We start from the raw sequence: 23826 nt of genomic DNA on the forward strand, positions 1-23826 counted from the left end.
AATCCACGTTTATTTTTGGATCTTGAAAAAATATTTTTAAAAAATCCACGTATATTTAGAATTATGGAAAAATATTTTTAAAAAATCCACGTTTAATTTTAGTTCTTAAAAAAATATTTTTAAAAAATCCATGTTTATTTTTAGTCCTTGGAAAAATATTTTTAAAAAATCCTCGTTCATTTTTAGTCCTTGAAAAAATATATTTAAAAAATACAGGTTTAATTAGACTTTGAAAAAATATTTTTAAGAAATTTAAGAATTACCAACTTTTTTTCACAAAATCTATTAATTTTGAATTTTTAAAATCCATGTTTTTGTTATTCTCTGACATTTGTTTGTTTTCCTTTTTCAATTTATTTTCCGTCCATCGAAAACACTTCCCCTGCACCCCACCTATAGCAGTACCACCCACAACCATCTTTGGCACGTGCCCCACAAATGGATAGACCACCACCATCAATGGCCGACAACATATTGGATCGAGAACTATCTTCTCCAATTGCTACAAATCAATATCAGCAACAACCACGACCAGAAAAAAATGACACAGATTTCGGCAATGGCCGCTCAGCCACAAATGAAATACCATCACGTACCGGCACTGTCGCCGCCAGTAGTCCATGTCAATATGAGAAGCGTGAACGAGTTGTCATTACCAAAAATGTTATCGTTATTGGTCTGGCGTTTATGATACACTTCACGGCATTCCATGGCACCTCGAATCTCCAGAGTTCGGTAAATTCCGATAAGGCATTGGGCACCACAACGTTGGCTGTCATTTATGGGTCATTAATTCTGTCGAATATATTCCTGCCAATGTCGGTGATAAGGTGAGTTGGAAACAAGAAAAAAAAACCGTTTTATCAGAAACTAATCCTTAAAAAAGGATAACAAATTTAAATCTCGTTTTTTTTATTTTCATGCCATGCAGGAAAAATACTCTACCCCTCCGTTTTATCTTTTCTGACTAAAATGTCACAAAAAAATGTAAAGACATTTCAAAATTGTCTCTTTAAAAATGTCAAAAACAATTTCCCCATTTTTATGGACATATCTGTCACAAAAACAAATTCTGCATAACCTCAAACGAATATTTTTTTTGTAATTTCAAAAATTGTATGTTTTCCCAAAAATGTGGATGTCAAACTTTTTTGACACATGCCACAAAAATAGAACACAATAAAAATAAAATAAAACAAAATTTATAACTTCATGGCGTGACCCTGAAAAGGTTCACAACAACATCATATATTTCCTGGCAAATGAGACAAATCTCTTGTCAAATCCAAAGCATACTTGTAGGCGAACCAAGGAAAAAAACATCAATTAAATTCTTTTGTTTCTTCATAAACTCCACTTCCCCTTAAATTTAATGTTTTCCAAATGCCCATTTATTGTCCAATGAAAAGTCATTTGCAAGAAAACAAATTTTTTAATGTCCAAAGCCAATGCCCCCTTAAGTATGCAATTAAAATGAAACCCTTTTTTTGGTGGGGATTCCATCATCATCGGCGTAACCAAATCTACAAAATGAAAGTCATTAAAGCTTTTTCTTGGGTCCAATTTTGTGTTTTTGTTTGGGTTTCTTGGGCAACATTAAAAAAATTAAATAAATGCAAGAATTAATGGCTGTATTCTAGACAACCCCTTAAAGTATGCTGTAATTTATGGCCAAAATTGACCCAAAAAAGTATTGAATGAAGACAAATAGAACTTTAATTGCCTTGCGATCTTGTTTTTTTATAATGAAATGAAAAATGAAGATAATTAGTATTAAGCTATTTAATTGTTGAGATAGGTTAAAAAAATAAAAATAAAATAAAAAATCCAAAAATAAAATATTGAGATTTTTGGGTGGGCTTTGAGGATATTTTTTAAAGTCCATGAAATAATATATATTTTTCTTATTCCGATTTTAAAGTTCTCATTGAAATAATTACTTTCTCCTGGATTGTTAGTAGTTGGTCTTGAAAATAATTTTTTGAAAGACATCCACGTTTATTGCTAGTTTTAAAAATTATTTTAAAAAATCCACGTTTGTTACTAGTCTTCAACATTTTTTTTTAAATCCACGTTTATTATTTGTCTTCAAAAATTATTTTTTTTTTTGAAAATCCACGTTTATTGCTAGATTTGAAAAATATCTTTTTTTTAAAATTCCACGTTCATTACTAATCTTGAGTTTTTGGATTTTCCAAAAAAATAATTTTTCAAGATTAGTATTTAGTAGTTAGTTTAATACTAATCTTGAAAAATTATTTTTTTGAAAATCCACGTTTATTGCTAGATTTAAAAAATATTTTTTTTTATCCTATATATTTTTTAAATCCTATATTTGGAAAAAAATATTTAAAAAGATCTTCGTTTATTACTAGCCTTGACAATTTCTTGTTTAAAAATTCACGTTTATTATTAGTCTTGAAAAAAAAATCCATGTTCATAACTAATTTTGAAAATTATTTTTTTAAAAAATCCATGTTCATAACTAATTTTGAAAATTATTTTTTTAAAAAATCCATGTTCATAACTAATTTTGAAAATTATTTTTTTAAAAAATCCACGTTTATTATTAGGCTTGAAAAATTGTTTTTTAAAAAATCCATGTTTATAACTAATTTTGAAAAATTATTTTTTAAAAAATCCGTGTTTATAACTAATTTTGATTTTTTTTTAATCCACATTTTTTACTTGTCTTGAAAAATTATTTTTTTAAAAAAATACACGATTGTTACTAGTCTTGAAAAATTATTTTGTTAAAAAAAACCACGTTTATTATTGGTCTTGAACAATTATTTTTTTTTTAAATCCACGTTTATTACTAATCTTGAACAATTATTTTTTTTAAAAAATCCACGTTTATTACTAATCTTGAACAATTATTTTTTTAAAAAAATCCACGTTTATTGTTAGTCTTGAAAAATTGTTTTTTAAAAAATTCACGTTTATTATTAGTCTTGAAAAATTATTTTTTAAAAAATTCACGTTTATCGTTAGTCTTGAAAAATTGTTTTTTTAAAAAATTCACGTTTATTACTAGTCTTGAAAAAATATTTTTAAAAAATCCACGTTTATTTGTAGTCCTTGAAAAAATATTTTTAAAAAATCCACGTTTATTACTAGTCTTGAAAAATTATTTAAAAAAATCCACGTTTATTTGTAGTCTTTGAAAAAATATTTTTAAAAAATCCACGTTTATAAGTAGTCTTAAAAATAATTTTTAAAAAATCCACGTTTATTTGTAGTATTTGAAAAAATAATTTTTAAAAAATCCACATTTATTTGTAGTCCTTGAAAAAATATTTTTAAAAAATCCACGTTTATAAGTAGTCTTGAAAAAATATTTTTAAAAAATCCACGTTTATTTGTAGTATTTGAAAAAATAATTTTTAAAAAATCCACATTTATTTGTAGTCCTTGAAAAAATATTTTTAAAAAATCCACGTTTATAAGTAGTCTTGAAAAAATATTTTTAAAAAATCCACGTTTATTTGTAGTCCTTGAAAAAATAATTTTAAAAAATCCACGTTTATAAGTAGTCTTGAAAAAATATTTTTAAAAAATCCACGTTTATAAGTAGTCTTGAAAAAATATTTTTAGAAAATCCACGTTTATAAGTAGTCCTTGAAAAAATATTTTTAAAAAATCCCCGTTTATTTGTAGTCCTTGAAAAAATATTTTTAAAAAATCCACGTTTATAAGTAGTCTTGAAAAAATATTTTTAAAAAATCCACGTTTAGTAGACCTTTACAATATATTTCCAAAAAAATCCTCCTTTCTGGAAGATCACTTAAAAAAATGATTAAGACATTATCCTTTCTAAGTGTCCCAGTAATTGTGAATTCTTTGCCTAAAAGTATGCTACAATAATACCATTTTATGTTTCTATCCCATCATGAATTCATAAGTAGGCAATATAATGTTCCCTGCTTCTTCGCCTTAACATATGCTCTAGAAACTTTAAAATAAAATCAAATTTCAATCGACTTCGATTGCCAATAACACTAGCCTAAAATGGCAAAAATATAAAAATTGCCTATTAACCTATCGAACTATTATTGTGTGGCTTTTATGGCCAGAAAGGCACGTTGCTATGTTGAGACATTACTTTTGCCTTGGCAATGCCACAAAACAAAATCGTCCTTAAGAGCAAATCAAACATTTAGAGACGATATAAAATCATAAAACTAAAATTTTATTGTTATTGCTTTTTTCAATAAACTGTTAAGCCTCCAATAGAGAACGCCATGGAGTTCGGTAGGGCAGGGGTGGTAAGGGAAGGGGGAGAGGCAGAAAATCCTATTAAAAGCTTTTTTGTTTGCCAACATCAGAGAAAATAACACTTCAGTCTAAGACAACGATTGGCTGGGAATATTAACTTCTATCAAATTTGGTAAATGTTGTAATGAACAACAACAACAGCAGCAACAAAAACAAAAAGAACACAGTGCTATCAACTATCTTCACAGAAATTCAGAGTATCTATTTCATCATATTTCGTGGGAGGGGAGTAGGAGGAAGGTGGTAAAATTTATGCGCATATTTATGAGCTGCAAAGCCAATGTTGATGAAAACTAATATTTGTGGGCCATGGCTAAAAGGGGTCTCACCAAGGAGTCAAAGCAAACACTCCCACGCCTCCTCTTTTGTTATTGCATAAATAGAGATTGTGTTTTTTTTTCATCTCTAATAAACATGCCATAGCATACTTTTAGGCACAACACCACATCTATGTCTGTGCCAATATTGGCCGGGGCCCAAAATTGAAGCTGTGCGCAAAGAAAGGTCATATTTATATTTGCCATCTCGAAAAGAAGATTTCTTTAATTTAGATTTATTAGATCGACAAAAGCAACATGCTTTGTCATGCACAAAAGAAGGAAATTAAGTTAAATATCCGTAGAATATTTGCGTTGACAAATTCCTGTGAATGGGGAGAGAAAGCTATTGAAATGTCTTTGGCTTGTGTTCAGTTGGGGCTGAGGCTCAGGAAATTCTATTTTATGGCGAACAATATGTGAGCAAATTTCCTTTGCAAATTATACTACTCTTAATGGAATTTCCGTTGAGACGAGAAAATTTCGGGGGAAAATATCTAAGAGAAGAATGGTACAATACCGAGAAGTTCACTGGGTTTTGACAAAAGAATATTGGAAATATTAATGGCATTTCAATGTAGTTTATTAGAGAGATGATGGGGGTTAAAATGGAACGTATTTTAGAGAGATGTGAACAATAATAATCAGCACCTAAAAATATGCTTTGTTATACCAGTTTATTTACTTAATTTAAAGATATTTTTCATAAAAAAATATTTGAAAATCAAGGTTTTCAAATGATTTTCGATAAAAAAATAAATAAATCCATTCTTCTAGATAGCCAAGAAAAAATTATTTTTTTTTAAATCCAAGCTTCTAAATAGACACGGAAGTAAAATTAAAAAAATACTTTGAGAAAATCGTGAGAAAATATGTAAAAATATTTTATAAATTTAAAAAAATTACGCTTCCAGATAATTTTGAAGAAAAAAAAAATTATTAAGAATCAATTTTTGTAGATGGTCATGAAAAAAATTAATAAAAAATCCTCGTCCTTAGAAAGTGAAGGAAAAAATATTTTTTTTAAAAGAAAATTGTGTTTTTATAGAAAAAAGATGATTCTTGCAAAATATATTTAAAAATATTGAAAAAATAGTTAAAACACGTTAAGGAAGTTCCTTGGAAAATAATTTAAAAAAAATCGTTTACTGAAGACAAAATCACGCCTCCACCTTCTTCAAGGTCCTTAATTTTTTTTTTTACAAATTCATTCTTGAAGAAGGTCATTGAAAACAAATATTTTAAAAAATTCTCGCTTCAAAAAAGGTCCTTAAAAAAAATATTTTTAAAAATCCACGTTGAAAGAAGGTCAATACAAAAATATTTTAAAAAAACCAAGCTTAAAGATATTTTTAAAAATTCACGCTGAAAGAAGGTCAATAAAAAAATATTTAAAAAAAAAAACAAGCTTAAAAAAATTAAATGACATGACTGAAGAAGTTGATTGAAAAAATATCTTCTGTAATCCACACTTTAATATAGTCATTGAAAAAATAAGTTTAAATACCCACTCTTGAAGTGGGTCTTTGGAAAAAATATTTATAAAAATCAACGCTTGAGGAAGGTCCTTGAAAATATATTTTTAAAAATCCACGCTTGAAGGAATTCCTTGAAAAAAAATATTTTTAAAAATCCACGTTTGAAGGAAGTCCTTGAAAAAAAATATTTTTAAAAATCCACGTTTAAAGAAGGTCCTTAAAAAATATTTTTTCAAGGATTTACGCTTGGGGAAGATCCTTGAAAAAAATTTTAATAAAAATCCACGTTTAAGAAAGGTGCTTGAAAAATAATTAAAAAAAATCCTAATTTAAAGAAGGTCCTTGAAAAATGTTTTTAAAAAAATCCATGTTTAAGGAAGTTCTTCAAGATCTTAAGACCTCGTTTAGGGAAGGTCCTTCAAAATATATATAAAAGTCCACGCTTGAAAAAGTTGTTTGAAAATATATTTTCAAAAATCCACGCTTGAAGAAGGTGCTTGAACAAATATTAACAAAAATCCACGCTTCAAAAACTTCTATATATGTTTAAAATATTTTTAAAAATGTGGGGTTGAAGAGGGTCTTTGAAAAATTCTTTTTGAAAACTACGCTTGAAGGCTTGAAAATCCAGGCTAGAAGAAGGCCCATCAAAAAAAATATATATTTTTAAAAATCCACACTTAAAGCATATTCTTGAAAAATATTTCAACAATTTTAATAATAATAATAATAATAATAATAATAATAATAATAATAATAATAATAATAATAATAATAATAATAATAATAATAATAATAATAATAATAATAATAATAATAATAATAATAATAATATTTTTAGAAATTCAACAAAAATCCATGCATAAAGATGGCCCTTAAAATATTTTTTTGAAATTCGACGTTTGTAAAACCTTCCTTGGATTAGTTTATTTTTGTAGGTTATACAAAGTCGGCCTGAAATTTTTTTTTTCTAAATTCCCATTTATATTTAGATTGAAAAATTTTATTAAAAAATCCTTTAGAAAAAATATTCCTTATAAAAATATAGTTCGAAATTTCCGGATGTTTAACATATACCTCTAAAAGTATGCTACAATTTAATACCATTCCTTTTTATGCTGCCACACAGTCAACGGTCTTTATTTCACAAGTATTTGGAATTTTTATTGCATATTTTGGGGCGACATCGTAAAATATCTTCGACATAATTAAAGCGAGACTATAGTTTATTTTTGTTGTTGTTTTTGTTATTTTTATATTTTGTCTGTTTCCATAAACAAGAAATTGTATATTAATATTAGCCCACACACACGCACACCCGCCTCATTAGTTTGAACCACTATTAAACGGTTTTAATGTGGGTTCCTAAAAGTTGACATCATAAAATAAAAGTTGGGTGAAATTTATGTTATTATTTAGCGGTAACTTTGTGTGATGAGTAAATTGTTGCTTTGGAAAAATGTTGTGGGCTAGTGACCCAAACAAATTGGCTGAGCTGGAAAAGAAATAGAGCGAGAGAGACTTTGTGTTTTAACAATGGGGTCAGGGAATAGGAAACATTGTAAATCCTTTCTTTCGATTAAACTTTGAAAATCCGTTTTCGCGTTCGATATATTTTAATATTTATGTTTTTGCCTAAAAATATGCACTATATTTTAAAAGGGACCCAAAAAATTAAAACCTTACAAATTGGCTGGAGAAAACTCTGGGAAACGCTTGAAATATATTTCGAAAATTTATTTTCGGTTCATTCATTATTTTTTTGCCTAAAATTATGTACCATTATTTCAACCAGTTCAGGAAATATAAAAACTTACTGCTGGAGATAATTCCGGGAAAAATTTTAGATAAGGAAGGTCCTTAAAAATATTTTAAAAATCCAATTTCAAGAGATATCCTTGATTAATAACTTAATGAATCTACGTTTAAAGAAAGTCCTTAAAAAATATTTAAAAAATCCACTTTCAAGAGAGGTCCTTGATTATTAATTTAAAAAATCACTTTCCTTGATTAATAATATAAAAAATCCACATTTAAGGAAGGTCCTTGAAAATTAAATTTAAAAAATTCACGTCCTTGAAAAAATAATTTAAAAATTTCCACGTCTTTGAAAAATAATTTAAAAAAATCCACGTCCTTGAAAAATAGTTTAAAATATCCACGTCTTTGAAAAATAATTAAAAAAAATCCAGGTCTTTGGAAAATAATTTAAAAAAATCCACGTCTTTGAAAAATAATTTAAAAAATCCACGTCCTTGAAAAATAATTTAAAAAATCCACGTCCTTGAAAAATATTTTTTAAAAATCCACTTGAAAAATCATCTTTAAAGTCCATGTCTTTGAAAAATAATTTTAAAAAAATCCGTGTCCTTGAAAAATGATTTAAAAAAAATTACGTCCTTGAAAAATATAATTTAAAAATACGTTTAAGGAATTTCCTAAAAAAATAATTTTAAACGCTTGAAATAAATTTGGAAAATTATTTCTAAACATTCATGATTTTTTTTTGCCTAAAAATATGCACCAAATTTTTAATCGGTTCAGAAACTATAAAACTTTACAAATAGGCTGGAGATAATTCCGGGAAATGCTTGAAATACATTTTGGAAAAATCATTTCAAAATATTCATTATCTTAACGTTTATGTATTTGCCTAAAAGTATGCACCAAATTTTCACTATGTTTTTACGTAAACGTATGCATTAGTTTTAATGGATTCAGGAAATATGAAGGCTTACAAATAGGCTGGAGATAATAAATTTTAAAAATTTATAAATTTTAAAAATTTAATTTTATTCAATAAAATAAATCAACATTAAAATTTTCAATTTTTAGATTTTTTTAAATCAAAATTAAATTTTTAAATAAATTTAAAAAAAATTTCGATTTTTTTTTAACTTAAAAATTAAAAAAAATATATATAAAAACGCTTGAAATATATTTTGAAAATTTTGAAATATGAAGGCGTACAAATAGGCTGGAGATAATAAATTTTGAAAATTTATAAATTTTAAAAAATTCATTTTATTCAATAAAATAAATCAAAGTTAAATTTTTAAATTTTTAGAATTTTTTTTTTTAATCAAAATTAAATCTTTAAATAAATTGAAAAAAATCGAGATTTTTTTTTTTTTAAATTTATTTAAAAATTTATTTTTGATTTTAAATATATATATTTATAGTTTGAAAATTGTATTCTGTCCATGTTTTTGCCTAAAAGTATGCACCACATTTTCTAATCTTGTCAAAAAATATGAAACCTTACAATTAGGCTGGGGATAATCCTGGAAAACGTCTGAAATAAATTTTGACAAAATCATTTCTGAACATTGAATATCTTAAATTTTTTTTGTGTTTGCCTAAAAGTATACTTTACATATTCAACCGTATGAGAAAATCTGAAACCTTACAACTATGCTAATTCTGGGAAACCCTTGAGATAAATTATGAAAAATAATATCAGAAAATGCAATATCTTAACATTTTTGTGTTTGCCTAAAAGTATGCACTACATTTTCACCATGCCACTTGTCTTAATTAAATTCACATTGTAAATGTTCCGATTTATTACTTATAATTTCTTGGCCCAATCTTCTTTCGCACAAATCTCCATAATTACGAAATCCCTTTAAAATACATTTAGAGCCATTAATTTGTTTTATTTACTCAACCGAACATAAATGGCCAGATCTAATTTCTTAATTTAATCAATTCGGTATACAAAATAGACCATGAATGTTTATACAACTGTACACACACACACACACACAAATATTTTAACATTTAATTAAGAAATTTCTGGAAATGAGAGAGAGAGAGAGTAAATATTTGGATTAAGACATTTCAGTGCAGAGACATAAGAAATTCATATTGCAAATATTTTGTGTGGCATACTTTTAGGTTGGAAAATGGAAATATTTGTGGACAAGCCGCATATGCATGTTGGGGGGAAATTTAATTAAATGCAAGGGTATTTTTGATGAATGGAAAAATTCTTATGAATTATTTTTGGATCAGACAAAAATAACAAAAAAGCATTAATAAGTCATCAAAAAATCGAAATTTATTTGAATATTCAAATTTTTATTTTTTTTTTTTTCATTTTCTTATTTTATTTTAATATTTGCAATTGAATATAAATTACCTTGAACAGTACTAAGTCAATTTTAATGATTCTGTTTCTAGCTGGCATTCATAATGTTCCACGAAGCTTCAAATTTTTGCATACAACAACTGCCAAGAAGTATGCAATGCAAATGAAAATGGAAAAAAAAAATCCGCCATAAAGTTTGCCATGGAAATTTTCAGCATTAAAACAAGTTTTCTTTCGCCCCAAAAATCTACATCTTGCATATAATTAATTCAAAGTATTACTAAAAAAAAAACACAAAATAAGTCAGAATCAAGTACATTGGAAGCATAGGCGTAGATGGATATTAACTTCAAGAGGATAATTTGAATATTTTCAAAGCCTCTTTTTATAGCCTCCATCATCCGTTTGTAACACCTCCAGTCTGTCCGTCTGTGGAAATCACTCTAGCTTCCGAACGAATTGAAGTAGATTGATAAAATTTTACTCAAATGTATAATATGTCTGCAGGACTTTTGGTATTGAAAGTGGGCCATGTAGGTCCACGTTTTGGTATAGACCCCATATAACAGTACCTTCCTATTTTCAGTATTTTGGTGATTTAAGAGACATTATTCACCGGATTTGCTTCAAATTTGGTATTTGAAGTTCGTAATGGATATTACAGCCTATGACAGAAAATTATCTGTGGAGGTGCACTTCTTCATATAGCCTCCCCTTCCAACGAAACCTCCCGATATTCGGTATTTTGATAATTTTAGCGATAATATTCATCGCAATTGTTTCAAATTTGGTATTTGATGCTCGTCATAGATGCTACGGCCTATGACAGAAAATTGTCTGTGCAGGTTCACGTCTTCGTATAGCCCCCATATAATGGTACCTCCCTATTTTCAGTTTTTTTCGTGATTTAAGCGACATTGTTCACCGGATTTGCTTCAAATTTGGTATTTGAAGTTCGTAATGGATACTACAGCCTATGACAGAAAATTGCTTGTGCAGGTCCACATCTTCGTATAGCCCCCATATAAGGGAACCTCCCGATATTCGGTATTTTGATGATTTTAGCGACAAAATTCATCGAAATTCTTTAAAACTTGGTATATGATGTTCGTAATGGATGCTACAGTCTATGACAGAAAATTGTCTGTGCAGGTCCACGTCTTCGTATAGCCCCCATATAATGGTACCTCCCTATATTCGGTATTTTGATGATTTTAGCGACATTATTTATCGGAATTCTTTGAATTTTGGTATTTGAAATTCGTAATGGCTGCTACAGCCTAATGCAGAAAATTGTCTGTGCAGGTCCACGTCTTCGTATAGCCCCCATATAACGATACTTCCCGATATTCGTTATTTTGATGATTTTAGCGACAATATTCACCATATTTGCTTCAAATTTGGTATTTGAAGTTCGTAATGAATGCTACAGTCTATGGCAAGAGATTGTCTGTGTAGATTCACGTCTTCGTATAGCCCCCATATAACGGTACCTCCCGATATTCGGTATTTTGATGATTTTTGGCTACATTATACACCGGAATTGTTTCAAATTTGGTATTTGCAGTTCGTAATGGAAACTGCAGCCTCAGACAGAAACTTGTCTATGCAGGTCCACTTCTTCGTATAGCCTCCCCTTTCAACGGAACCTCCCTATTTTCAGTATTTTGGTGATTTTAGCGACATTATTCATCGGAATTGCGTCAAATTCGGTATATGATGTTCGTAATGGATACAACAGCCTAAGACAGAAAATTGCTTGTGCAGGTCCACGTCTTCGTATAGCCTCCCCTTTCAACGGTACCTCCCGATATTCGGTATTTTGATGATTTTAGCGAAAACTTTCACCGGAATATAGCCCCCATATAATAATTCCTCCCAATATTGACGGTCTTAGCTACATTATTCACCGATTTTTTCAAGTTTCGCATTTGAATATTGTAATGGCTTATGACAAAACTTTCCTATGCAGGTCCACGTCGTCGTTTAGACCCTAATATGACGGCTAAATTTGATATTTTTAAGATTTCAACAGAATTTTTAATGGATTCTATTTTATTTTTTTTTTTTTTTGAAAATTGCCAAATTCGTTCCAAATGATGGAGAGTATTATTCAAAGTTCGGCCGGGCCGAACTTACATCTTTTTTACTTGTTCTATTTATAGAGTCACAAGTACGTGATGGGATCCTGAGGGGGGAAAATCTCTCTCAGCCTCGTGCCTTTCTTGTCGAAATGAACAATAAGAGTTTTTTGATAAAGGGGCGAAAAATCGTCCTGTTGCCACGTCCCTGACTTGTTGAAATGAGCAAAAATAATTTTTTGATCAATTTAGCTAGCATGGGCCACAAAATCTCCCCCTGCCACGTCCCTGTCTTATCGATATGAACAATTAGGTATTTTTTTTCTTTTTTTTTGATAAATTTATCTAAAATTATTATTTCGATGAGTTATAAACGGAATGACGGACTTAATATACCCTCCATACTATGTATGGTGGAGGGTATAAAAAAACCCTTTTTAAAAATATGCCTCAAAAATATATTATTCAAAATTTCCAGCTGTTTAACATATATCCCTAAAAATATGCTACAATTTAATACCATTCCTTTTTATATTTAACGGTTTTTATTTCACAAATATTTGGTATTTTTTATTGCATATTTTGGGGCGACATCGTAAAATATCTTCGACATAGTTAAAGCGAGACTAGAGTTTATTTTTGTTGTTGTTAAATCTTGAAAATTTCCCAAGCCTTTTAAATATGTTGCTATTTATTGAAGCTCAAGTCCTTGCTGGGGCCATGAGGCCACAAAATCTCCCCCTGCCACGTCCCTGTCTTATCGAAATGAACAAGTAGGATTTTTTGATAAATTTAGCTAATTAAAACATTTTAGCAGCAAAACTTTAATTTCGTTAAAAGCATCATTTGAGGAGTATTTTAGGTAAGTAGTTGTTGAAGTGGACTTAAGATTGCCCATTGTAGACATTTTGAAGGGACTGTTGGGCCAAGTGAAAGAACATTAAAACTTGTGTGCGAAGTGTTGCAAATTAATTTATAACTTGTTCAAACTGTGGAGAGAGAGAGGGGGGGGGGGGGGGTAGCAACAAAATAGATATTTCAATATTTGATTAAAGTAACAAATAGACAATAAGTAGTTTTGGGAAATCTTTTCTAAATACTCTAAGAGGAAAGTGATTAGCTAATAAGTAAAAAGCTGCTCAATACCCTCCACCTTTAGAACGAATTTGGCAATTCTCAAAAACAATAAAATCATTTAAAAATTCTGTTAAAAATCTTAAAAATACCTAATGTAGCTGTCATATTAGGGTCTATATGACGACATGGACCTGAATAGGTAACCTTTTATCATAAGCCATTACAATATTCAAATGCGAAACTTAAAAAAATCGGTAATAATGTAGGTAAAATCATCAAAATACCGAATATCGGGAGGTACCGTTATATGGAGGCTATACGAAACCGTGGACCTGCACAGACAATTTTCTGTCATAGGCTGTAGAATCCATTACGAACTTCAAATACCAAATTTGAAACAATTCCGGTGAAAAATGTCGCTAAAATTATTAAAATACCGAATATCGAGAGGTACTGTTATATGGGGGCTCTACGAAGAGGTGGACATGCATAAACAATTTTCTGTCATAGGCTCTAGCATCCATTTCGATCTTCAAATACCAAATTTGAAACCATTCCGATGAATATTGCCGATAAAATCAATAAAATACCAAATATCGGGAGGTACCGTTATATGGGGGCTATACCGAAACGTGAACCTACATAGCCCATTCTCAATAACAGGAGTCCTGCAGACATGACATACATTTGAGTAAAATTCTATCAATCTACTTCAATTCGTTCGGAAGCTAGAGTGATTTCCACAAACGGACGGACATCGCTATATCGACATAGAATTTTATGCTTATCAAGAATATATATATACTTTGTGGGGTCTAAAATGTATATTTCGAGGTGTTACAAACGGAATAACAAACTTAATATACCCTTCATACTATGGAGGGGAGTGTATAAAAAGAAAACTAAATCAAGAAATTTGAAAGATTTTCGAATCTTCGAAGTATTTGGAAATATTTGAAGGACAAATGCTACTGGAAAACTAATAAAGAAAGATATATACGGGAGCTTTACCCAAATCTGAAACGAGCTCGATAAAATTTGACAAAGGTGTTTCTGAGCTGTATTTGATATATTTCCTCAAATATCGTTGTTACGGAGTGCATATTACGGCTGTGGAAAGCAAATATAACAAATCGGATGAACAATATATATGCAATAAATGCGACCTTTACTTTGTTTACAAGAATACGTAAATTTGTATATAAAATTGCTCATAGGATCGGACTCGAGGACTTCCTCCAAAATGAGGTTTCCAAAAAAATATTCTTTCAAAGTCCAGCCACAAACGTCCAATTCAGGCATAAAGGTACTCAAGTTGCTACAGCGCCATCTATATGTTAGGTTCGTTATTGTTAGGTTAGATTCGGTGCGATTCATTGAATTTCTACGGCTTTATCTGTCTGTCTTTCAAAAGTTTAAGTACAGTTGTTGAGGTATTTGAAAATGTTTCCCAAACCTCATACAATTTAGAGAAATATGTAGTTGCTCAGGTTTCTATGACGCCACCTAGTTGTAGATTTTGGATTACGCCCACTTTTATGTCCTTTTGCTATCTACATTCAAGCTTTTATGGATATACAGTGACATTTTAAATAAAGGCTTTCCAAAGAGTTTTTTTTTTTTGCAAATTTCAACCTCATCTAAATAAGAGTTCACGTTGCGCAAGTTTATGTAACGCCACCTAGATGTAGATTTACATTTTTGAACACAACCGATTTTTATGACGCTTTGCGGTCTATCATTCAGACTTTTAGTTCATTTGACTGGGATATTTTAAATAATGGGTCTTTCCATGATTTCTTCTCACATTACAGATTCCCTTCGACGACAAACATTAACGCCGTCGCTTTCATTATCTCAAAATATATGTTTTAGCCTAAAAGTACGCACTAGATTTTCAATTGGGTCAGGCAATATGAAACCTTAAAAATAGATTGGAAATAATTAACGAAAACGCCTGGGATAAATTTTGAAAAATATTTTGTGAACATTTACTATCTAAAAATTTATGTGTTTGCCTAAAAGTATGCAATACATTTTCGCCTAGCCATAAACAAAGTTGACGTAACGCCATCTAAATGTTGAGTATCATCTTGGCTTCATCGGGTTTTATTGTCTTTGGATGATGGTTTTTGTAGACCTGCAAGTTCCGCGACTCGGCTATTTTAAATATTGACACTGCCGTGCATTTTTCACTTATTTCGACTTTCCGAAAAAGCTGCTCAAGTTGCTATAACGCCACCTATATTTGATTTCAATTTAGAGTTATTCGATTATAAACCTCATTTTCTGTCTATCTTTGAGGCATTCAATTCCAACGGGGAGGGTGTTTAATATAATGGCTTTACCAATATTTTTCTGAACTTTAATTTCATTAAACCGCCAATTCCGGCAGAAAGTTGAATAAGTAAACTTAACGCCACCTATATGTTGAACTTTAATTATTAAAACAAAATATTTTCCTTCTTTTTCCCTCCCTTTTTCAGATGGTTCGGTGTCAAGCTCACAATGGCCCTTTCGTTCTTTGCCTATATGCCTTATATAGCTGCCCAGTTTTATCCACGTTTTGTAACCTTGATACCAGCTGGTCTTATGGTTGGTTTTGGTGGTGGCCCTCTATGGTGTGCCAAGTGTACCTATCTCTCAACGGTGGCTGAGGCCTTGACCTATGTCTCTGGGCACAAATCGCAAAAAGATGATAACACTGTGAAATTTTTCGGTCTCTTCTTCATCTTCTATCAAATGGCCCAGGTGTGGGGAAATTTGATATCATCATCGGTTCTATCGCTGGGAGGTCCGGTGGGCGATAATACAACATCAGCGAATGATACCTCACATTTGGTTGGAGAGTTGTGTGGAGCGAAATTTTGCCCCAGCATTAAGGCCGAGGTTAATCCGAACTTAACACCCCCAGAGCCAAGTAAGATCCAATTATTGAACTCGATATTTTTGGCTTGTATGGTGGGAGCGGTGCTGTTGATTATTTTCGGAGTGGATTCGTTGAAGAGGTATAGAATTGTGGTGATGTTTTGAAATGTATGAGGGAATTTTAAAATTTATTTCCATTTTTCAGATATGGAGCCAAGAAAGGTGAGTCCGGCGGCAAGGACGCCTCTGGCTGGAAGTTACTGCTGTCCACCCTGAATATGCTGAAGAAGCGCAGACTGCTGCTGATGTTACCCATCACCATGTTCATTGGCTTGGAGGAGGCATTTTTGGCAGTGGATTTTACCAAGGTAAGAAATTGGAGTTTGAAGGCCCAAGGATGATATATTTTAAAGGGTTATAGGTAGAGAGTAAATGGGAGATATGACTTGCTTGGGAAAATGTGCTCGAAAGGTCCTATCAATCATTTGTTTGAAGTTTAACTTCTTTAAACGGCTTTCAGTACAAATTACACAAATTTCAGAGGCGCCACCTAGATGTAGGTTTTACCAAGGTGAGAAAGTGGAATTTAAAAGCTCAAATGTATACTGTCAGGCGTTATAAGTAGAGAGGAAATGGGAGATATGTCTTGTTTGGGGAAAATGTGTCCAAAAGGTCCAGTGAATCATTTGTTTGAAGTTTTACTTCTTTAAACAGCTTTTAGTTCAAATTACTCAAATTTTAGTGGCGCCACCTAGATGTAGATTTTACTAAGGTGAGACATTTGAGTTTGAAAGCTCAAGTGTATATTTGCAGGCGTTATAAGTAGGGAGGAAATGGGGAATATGTCTTGTTTGTGGAAAAATGTGCCTAAAAGGTTCAATGAATCATTTGTTAGAGTTTTCACTTCCTTAAACGGATTTCAGTTAAAATTACACAAATTTTAGTGGCGCATCCTAGATGTAGGTGTTTCCAAAGTGAGAAATTGGAGTTTGAAAGCTCAAATGTATATTTTCAGCCGTTATGAGTGGGGAGGAAATGGGGGAAATGTCTTGTGTGGGAAAATGTGCCTAAGAGCCTCAATGAATCATTTGTTTGAGTTTTTCCTTCAAATTACACAAATTTTAGTGGCGCCACCTAGATGTAGATTTTACTAAGGTGAGACATTTGAGTTTGAAAGCTCAAGTGTATATTTGCAGGCGTTATAAATAGGGAGGAAATGGGGAATATGTCTTGTTTGTGGAAAAATGTGCCAAAAAGGTTCAATGAATCATTTGTTTGAGCTTTTACTTCTAAAAACGGATTTCAGTTCAAATTACACAAATTTTAGTGGCGCCACCTAGATGTAGGTGTTTCAAATGTGAGAAATTGGAGTTTGAAAGCTCAAATGTATATTTTCAGGCGTTATAAGTAGGGAGGAAATGGGAGATATATCTTGTGTGGGAAAATGTGCCTAAGAGCCTCAATGAATCATTTGTTTGAGTTTTTACTTCTAAAAACGGATTTCAGTTTAAATTCCACAAATTTTAGTGGCGCCACCTAGATGTAGGTGTTTCCAATGTGAGAAATTGGAGTTTGAAAGCTCAAATGTATATTTTCAGGCGTTATAAGTAGGGAGGAAATGGGGGATATGTCTTGTTTGGGAAAAATGTGTCCAAAAGGTCCAATGAATCATTTGTTTGAGTTTTTCCTTCAAATTCCACAAATTTTAGTGGCGCCAACTAGATGTAGATTTTACAAAGGTGAGAAATTGGAGTTTGAAGCTCAAGTGTATATTTTCAGGCTTTATAAGTAGGAAGGAAATGGGGGATATGTCTTGTTTGTGGAAAAATGTGCCTAAAATGTCCAATGAATCATTTGTTAGAGTTTTCACTTCCTTAAACGGATTTCAGTTAAAATTACACAAATTTTAGTGGCGCCACCTAGATGTAGGTGTTTCCAAAGTGAGAAATTGGAGTTTGAAAGCTCAAATGTATATTTTCAGCCGTTATGAGTGGGGAGGAAATGGGGGAAATGTCTTGTGTGGGAAAATGTGCCTAAGAGCCTCAATGAATAATTTGTTTGAGTTTTTACTTCTAAAAACGGATTTCAGTTTAAATTCCATAAAATTTAGTGGCGCGACCTAGATGTAGATTTTACCAAGGTGTTCACCTTTGAGTTTGAAAGCTCAAGTGTATATTTTCAGGCGTTATAAGTAGAGAGGAAATGGGAGATATGTCTTGCTTGGGAAAAATGTGCCTAAAAGGTCCAATGAATCATTTGTTTGAGTTTTTACTTCCTAAAACAGTTTTCAGTTCAAATTACAAAAAACAAATAGTGGCGCCACCTAGATGTAGATTTTACCAAGGTGAGAAATTGAAGTTTGAAGACTCAAATTTATATTTTCATGCGTTATAATTAGAGAGGAAATGGGAGATATGTGTCTTGTCCGGAAAAAGTGTGCCTAAAAAGCCCAATCTGTCATTTATTTGAGTTGTCACTTCCTTAAACAGCATTCAGGTCAAACTACACAAATTTCTAGGCGCCACCTAGATGTTGAGTTGAATTTAAGCTCAATTGAATTTTATCGTCCTCTGATGTCAATATTTCAGAACTTCAGGTCTAAAATAGGAAGGAGTTGAGAGATATGTATCCTGTTCGCATTTTTGTCTGTAGATTTTACCAAGGCGAGTAATTGGAGTCTGAAAGCTCAAATGCATATTTTCAGGGGTTATAAATAGGGAGAAAATGGGAGATATGTGACTTGTCCGGGAAGATGTGTCTAAAAGGCCCAACCAATAATTTATTTGAGTTTTCACTTCCTTAAACAGCATTCAGTTCAAATTCCACAAATTTTTGGCGCGCCACCTAGATGTTGAGTTTAATGTTAGCTCAATTGACTTCTATCGCCCTCTAATGTCTATATTTCAGACCTTCCGATGTATAAGAGGGGATGAGTTGAGAGATATGTAACTTGTCCGAATTTGTGGCTGTAGATTTTTCCAAGACTAGAAATTGGAGTCTGAATACTCAAATGCATATTTTCAGGCGTTATAAGTAGGAAATAAATGGGGGAAATTACTTTTTTTTTGAATTTGCATTTCTTCTAAGTGTTGTCAAGCCATAAAGCCACACCATGAGGTCATGCCACCTACATCTAGAGTTTGGTTTAGACTTTAACCGATTTCATTACCTTTCGCGAATTTCAATCATCTCTCTCTCTCTCTCTTTAAGTAGGAAGGCAATGGGAGATATGTCTTCTTTTTTAATTTTCATTTCTTAAATCTGTTTTCGGGGCATAAAGCCACACAATGAGGTCATGCCACCTACAATGAGAGTTTGGCTTAGTTTTTATCCGATTTCATCACCTTTCGCGAATTTCAATTATCTCTCTCTTTTAAAGTAGGAAGGAAATGGGGGAAATGTCTGTTTTTGAATACGCATTTCTTAAATCTGTTTTCAAGGCATAAAGACACACAATGAAGTCATGCCACCTACATCTAGAGTTTGGTTTAGACTTTATCCGATTTCATCACCTTTCGCGAATTTCAATTATATCTCTCTCTCTCTTAAAGTAGGAAGGAAATGGGAGATATGTCATCTTTTCTAATTTTAATTTCTTAAATCTGTTTTCAAGGCATAAAGTCACTCAATGAAGTCATGCCACCTACATTGAGAGTTTGGTTTCGTCTTTATCCGATTTCATCACCTTTTGCGAATTTTCATTTTTTCTCTTTCTCTCTCTTTCCAGTCTTTCGTCGCCTGTGGCTGGGGCATCTCAAACATTGGCTTTGCCATGATTTGTTTCGGTGTTGCCAATGCCATTGCTGCCGGCTTTGCGGGAGGTATTGCTGAAAAATTTGGACGAATTAATCTGGCAATACTGTGTGCCTTTTTGAATCTCTCCCTGTTTGGTTATATGTATTTCTATGAGGCGAAACAGGGTGACTACATGAAGTATTGTGCCTTTGCTGCCATATGGGGAATATGTGATGGTGTTTGGTTGGTTGTTATCAATGGTAAGTCCCGAGAAGAGCTTAAAAGCTTTGCTTAGCAAATTTTCAAACCTAAACTAATTAATTTCTATTTTTTTTAGCATTTTATGGCATCCTATTTCCCAAAGACTTGATAGCCGGTTATAGCAACTTTCGTCTGTGGGAATCGACGGGTTCGGTCATTGGCTATATTATAAGCTCGCAGTTTTGTACTTCGTTGAAATTGATTTTTTTGATTTGTGTCCTGTTAATAGGGTGTACCGGGTAAGAGATGGCTATAAAGTTTCCAAATATTTTTTTTAATTTTTTTATTTCCGTTTTTTTTTCTTTCAGCTATGGCATTTGCGAATATCGTGTCAGCAAAAAATATAAGCAACTGGATGTTGTCATAAGTGAAAATATTTAATTGTTATATTTTTTATTTTTTTTTTAATAAAAATATTTTTATAAGAATAAATGAAATGTTTTATTTTCATTCTCTTTATCTAGATAATAAGGCGACATTTTAAATTGCCAAAAAAAATATATTGGGATCAGCCAAGAACATTTTCTTATAGAAGAATCCACAGACCTAAAAATTTTCTACAGGAAATTCCATTTTTGGGAACGGATTCGAACGATTAAAAAACAACGCCCTAATCAATTTAGACACTAAATTCCAAAAGTAAGCTTAACGCCACCTGGATGCAAAGTTAGATCATTGAATATCACCTCTTGTGGTCTATCTTGCAGAATTTTCAGGACTAGCTCTTTAGCTTTTTGACGAATTTTTACTGTCTTAAATTAACCCCAATTCAGACAAAAAAAAACTCTGCAATGCCACCTACATTTGAGTTTTTTTGACACGATTGTTTCTCAAGTTTTCTCTTTGCCTATATTTAAGACCGCCAAGACCTGCGGGGCGTATATTGATATTTTTTACAAAAATCCCTGCCCTGTGTCGATTGACGAAAAAATCTATAAAACATACATAAATCTATAAAATCTACAAAACATAAAATATTTTATTAATGAAAACCTATGTCATTTTTTCAAGCTCTAAGAAGATATGAATAAAATCAACAATTTTTTAGGGAACAATTTTTTAGGGGAAAAATCCATGCACCGGGACATTAAATTTGATTTAAGGAAATTATTGCACGAATTTCTACTTCCTTAAAAAACTTTCAATATAATCTTCACTTATTTTAGTAGCTCCACCTAGATATTGAATCTTTTACTGCCTATCCTGCAGAGCTTCAAACCTGCGGCAGGTTTATTTAAGTTTTCTTTGCATAATTTTTCCTGAAATTTTCACTCAATGAAATTGTTTCCGATTCGGGCATGAAGTAACATTTGGTTTCATGAATTTTTAGACCGCTTCCAATGTAGTCATAAAACTGCAAAGTTAACGTAGCACCACCTAGATGTTAAGTTGGATTCTTGAATTCATCCATTTTAACAGCCATGGTGTGTCTATCATGCAGTTCTGCCGCAGGCCACAAATCATAGTTATTTAACATATTTTCTTCGCCATGTATTTTTCCGATATCATCACTTGATTTTTCGAAATGTTACTAAATTGGCTTTAAATGCCAACTTTCTTTTATTACACTTTAAAAAATCTTCATTTTCTGGACTATAAAGAGACATAATTTTTTTCTTAATTTTTATTTGCTGCACTCCAAAAGATTTAAAAATATTAAATTTTTTTTGGATTCCAAAGAGACTTAAAAAATCCTCGTGTTTGTGGGACTTGAAATATTTTTAAAAACCACAATTCGCTGGACTCCAGAAACTTTGAAATAAAAAAAATAAATAAAATAAGAAAATAAACAAAAAATCGCCGTTTTCTAAACTTTAGGGAAGTCAATTTTTTTTTGTGATTAAGTTCGAAGTACACTGGAGATTATATACATGTTCTCGAATTAGGAGGGGGTGAAGATAAAAAAATATCCCTTATTATAAAATTCACATTTATGTAATGGATTTATAAATTGATGTCATACGTTTACTGTATTTTTATTTCCGATTCTTACCTAGTTTTGTTTTTCATATTCCGACGTCCTTTTGACAAGAATCAATCATAACAAATCTAGAGAATTCTAAACTTCGATACCTGGTATACACATTTGAGACACCCTGTTACATGGGTCGCCATCTATTGACAAACATGAATATCAAATATTTATATCAAGGACATAAACCAACAACAGAAAACTCATCACAGACAAAACAGAAAGGTGAATAAATAGTTATTTGGAATTACTAACAGATGGCGCCACTCGATATGAATTATAAATTATGAACTTACATCAAGAAATATAGTATTTTTAAGCCCAAATTTTCAGTTGAATACCTTAAAAATAAAAATCACGCTTCCAATTTTCCAGAAGGATTTTCAAAAAAAAAAAAAAAAATGTAAAGAGAACCTTTAAATATTCTTAAAAAAATCCATAACTTAAAAAAATCGGGTTTTTGTTGGTGTTTAGGGTGCATTGATAAATCCCCATTTTTGGGGTTTTAAAGGCTTCGATTTTATTAAATTCACGCTGCAATTTTTTTTTTTTAATTTGCGTTATCTCGAAAAGATGTTAAGAACATTTTTTAAAAATCTCTAGGAATTCACCTTTTCTGGTAATCCATTATTCATAGTCCTTAAAAACTGAGTTTTAAACTTTGCAAAAAATCCATATTTTCTGGGCTTCAAAAATTATTGAAAAAAAAAATCCAAATTTGCTGGTCTTTAGGGGCCTTATTAATATAAACATTTTTTATTCATTGAAAAATTCTTAAAAAATTATTGAAAATTTATAAAAAAAATCTCTTTTTCTCTTTGGTTGAACAAAGTTGAAAAAATCTTAAAAAATAAAACCTTGACAAATTATTTAAAAATAAGCACATGTTTCACATTTATTGGTCTTTATTGAAAAAAATCCAAATTTGCTGGTCTTTAGGGGCCTTATTAATATAAACATTTTTTATTCATTGAAAAAATCTTAAAAAAATTGAAAATTTATAAAAAAAAAAATCTCTTTTTCTCTTTGGGAGGGTTTAGAAAATTCTTTAAAAATTAAAAAAAAAACCTTGAAATATTATTTAAAAATAAGCACATTTTCCACATTTTTTGATCTTCCAGGAGTATTGAAAAGTCCACTTTTGTGGTTTTGAAGAATCATAAAAGAAATCCAAATTTTCTAGATTTTGGGAGAGCTTAGCAAATTCTTGAAAAAAAAAAAACAAGTTTTTCATGTCTTGAAAAATTAAAAAAAAAATCCACATTTTCTGGCCTCTAAGGGGATTTGAAAAACTCTTCAAAAATCCACGTTTTTGTTTTTGGTTTTGAAATCTCAGCCATTACAAAAATTTATTTTTATAAGCTTAGCAAAAAAATCTACATTTACTGGACTTTGAGGGGGTTTGAAAAATTCTTAACAAATTAAAAATTCAAGAAAAAATTCGATATTTTCTGATATCTGGGGCTCTTCAAAGTTTATATAAAAAATCCATATTAACTGGTTTTAGAAGCACTTGAAAATTTGTTAAAAAATCCAAATTTTTTGTTTTCAAAAATTATTGCAAATATCCAAACTTAGTGTTTTTTAGGTAGTCTTACAAATTATTTGAAAAAATTATCATTTTCTGTTATTTAGGAAGCCTGTATTAAAAAAAAAAAAATGCGGG

The 23826-nt window shown here is 30.8% G+C and overlaps 1 protein-coding gene across 1 annotated transcript; it reads left to right on the forward strand.

The window, feature by feature from the left end:
- The first annotated feature begins 339 nt into the window (after positions 1-339).
- Positions 340-20620, forward strand: LOC101900253 (UNC93-like protein). Its single transcript, XM_059118817.1, has 6 exons — positions 340-830; positions 15811-16332; positions 16398-16560; positions 19920-20187; positions 20265-20427; positions 20497-20620. The coding sequence occupies exons 1-6, from the start codon at positions 439-441 to the stop codon at positions 20567-20569; spliced, it is 1581 nt and encodes a 526-aa protein (XP_058974800.1). The 5' UTR covers positions 340-438; the 3' UTR covers positions 20570-20620.
- The last annotated feature ends 3206 nt before the right edge of the window (positions 20621-23826 follow it).

Source organism: Musca domestica, unplaced genomic scaffold (genome assembly GCF_030504385.1).
Source record: "Musca domestica strain aabys unplaced genomic scaffold, Musca_domestica.polishedcontigs.V.1.1 133, whole genome shotgun sequence".
NCBI lineage: Eukaryota > Metazoa > Arthropoda > Insecta > Diptera > Muscidae > Musca > Musca domestica.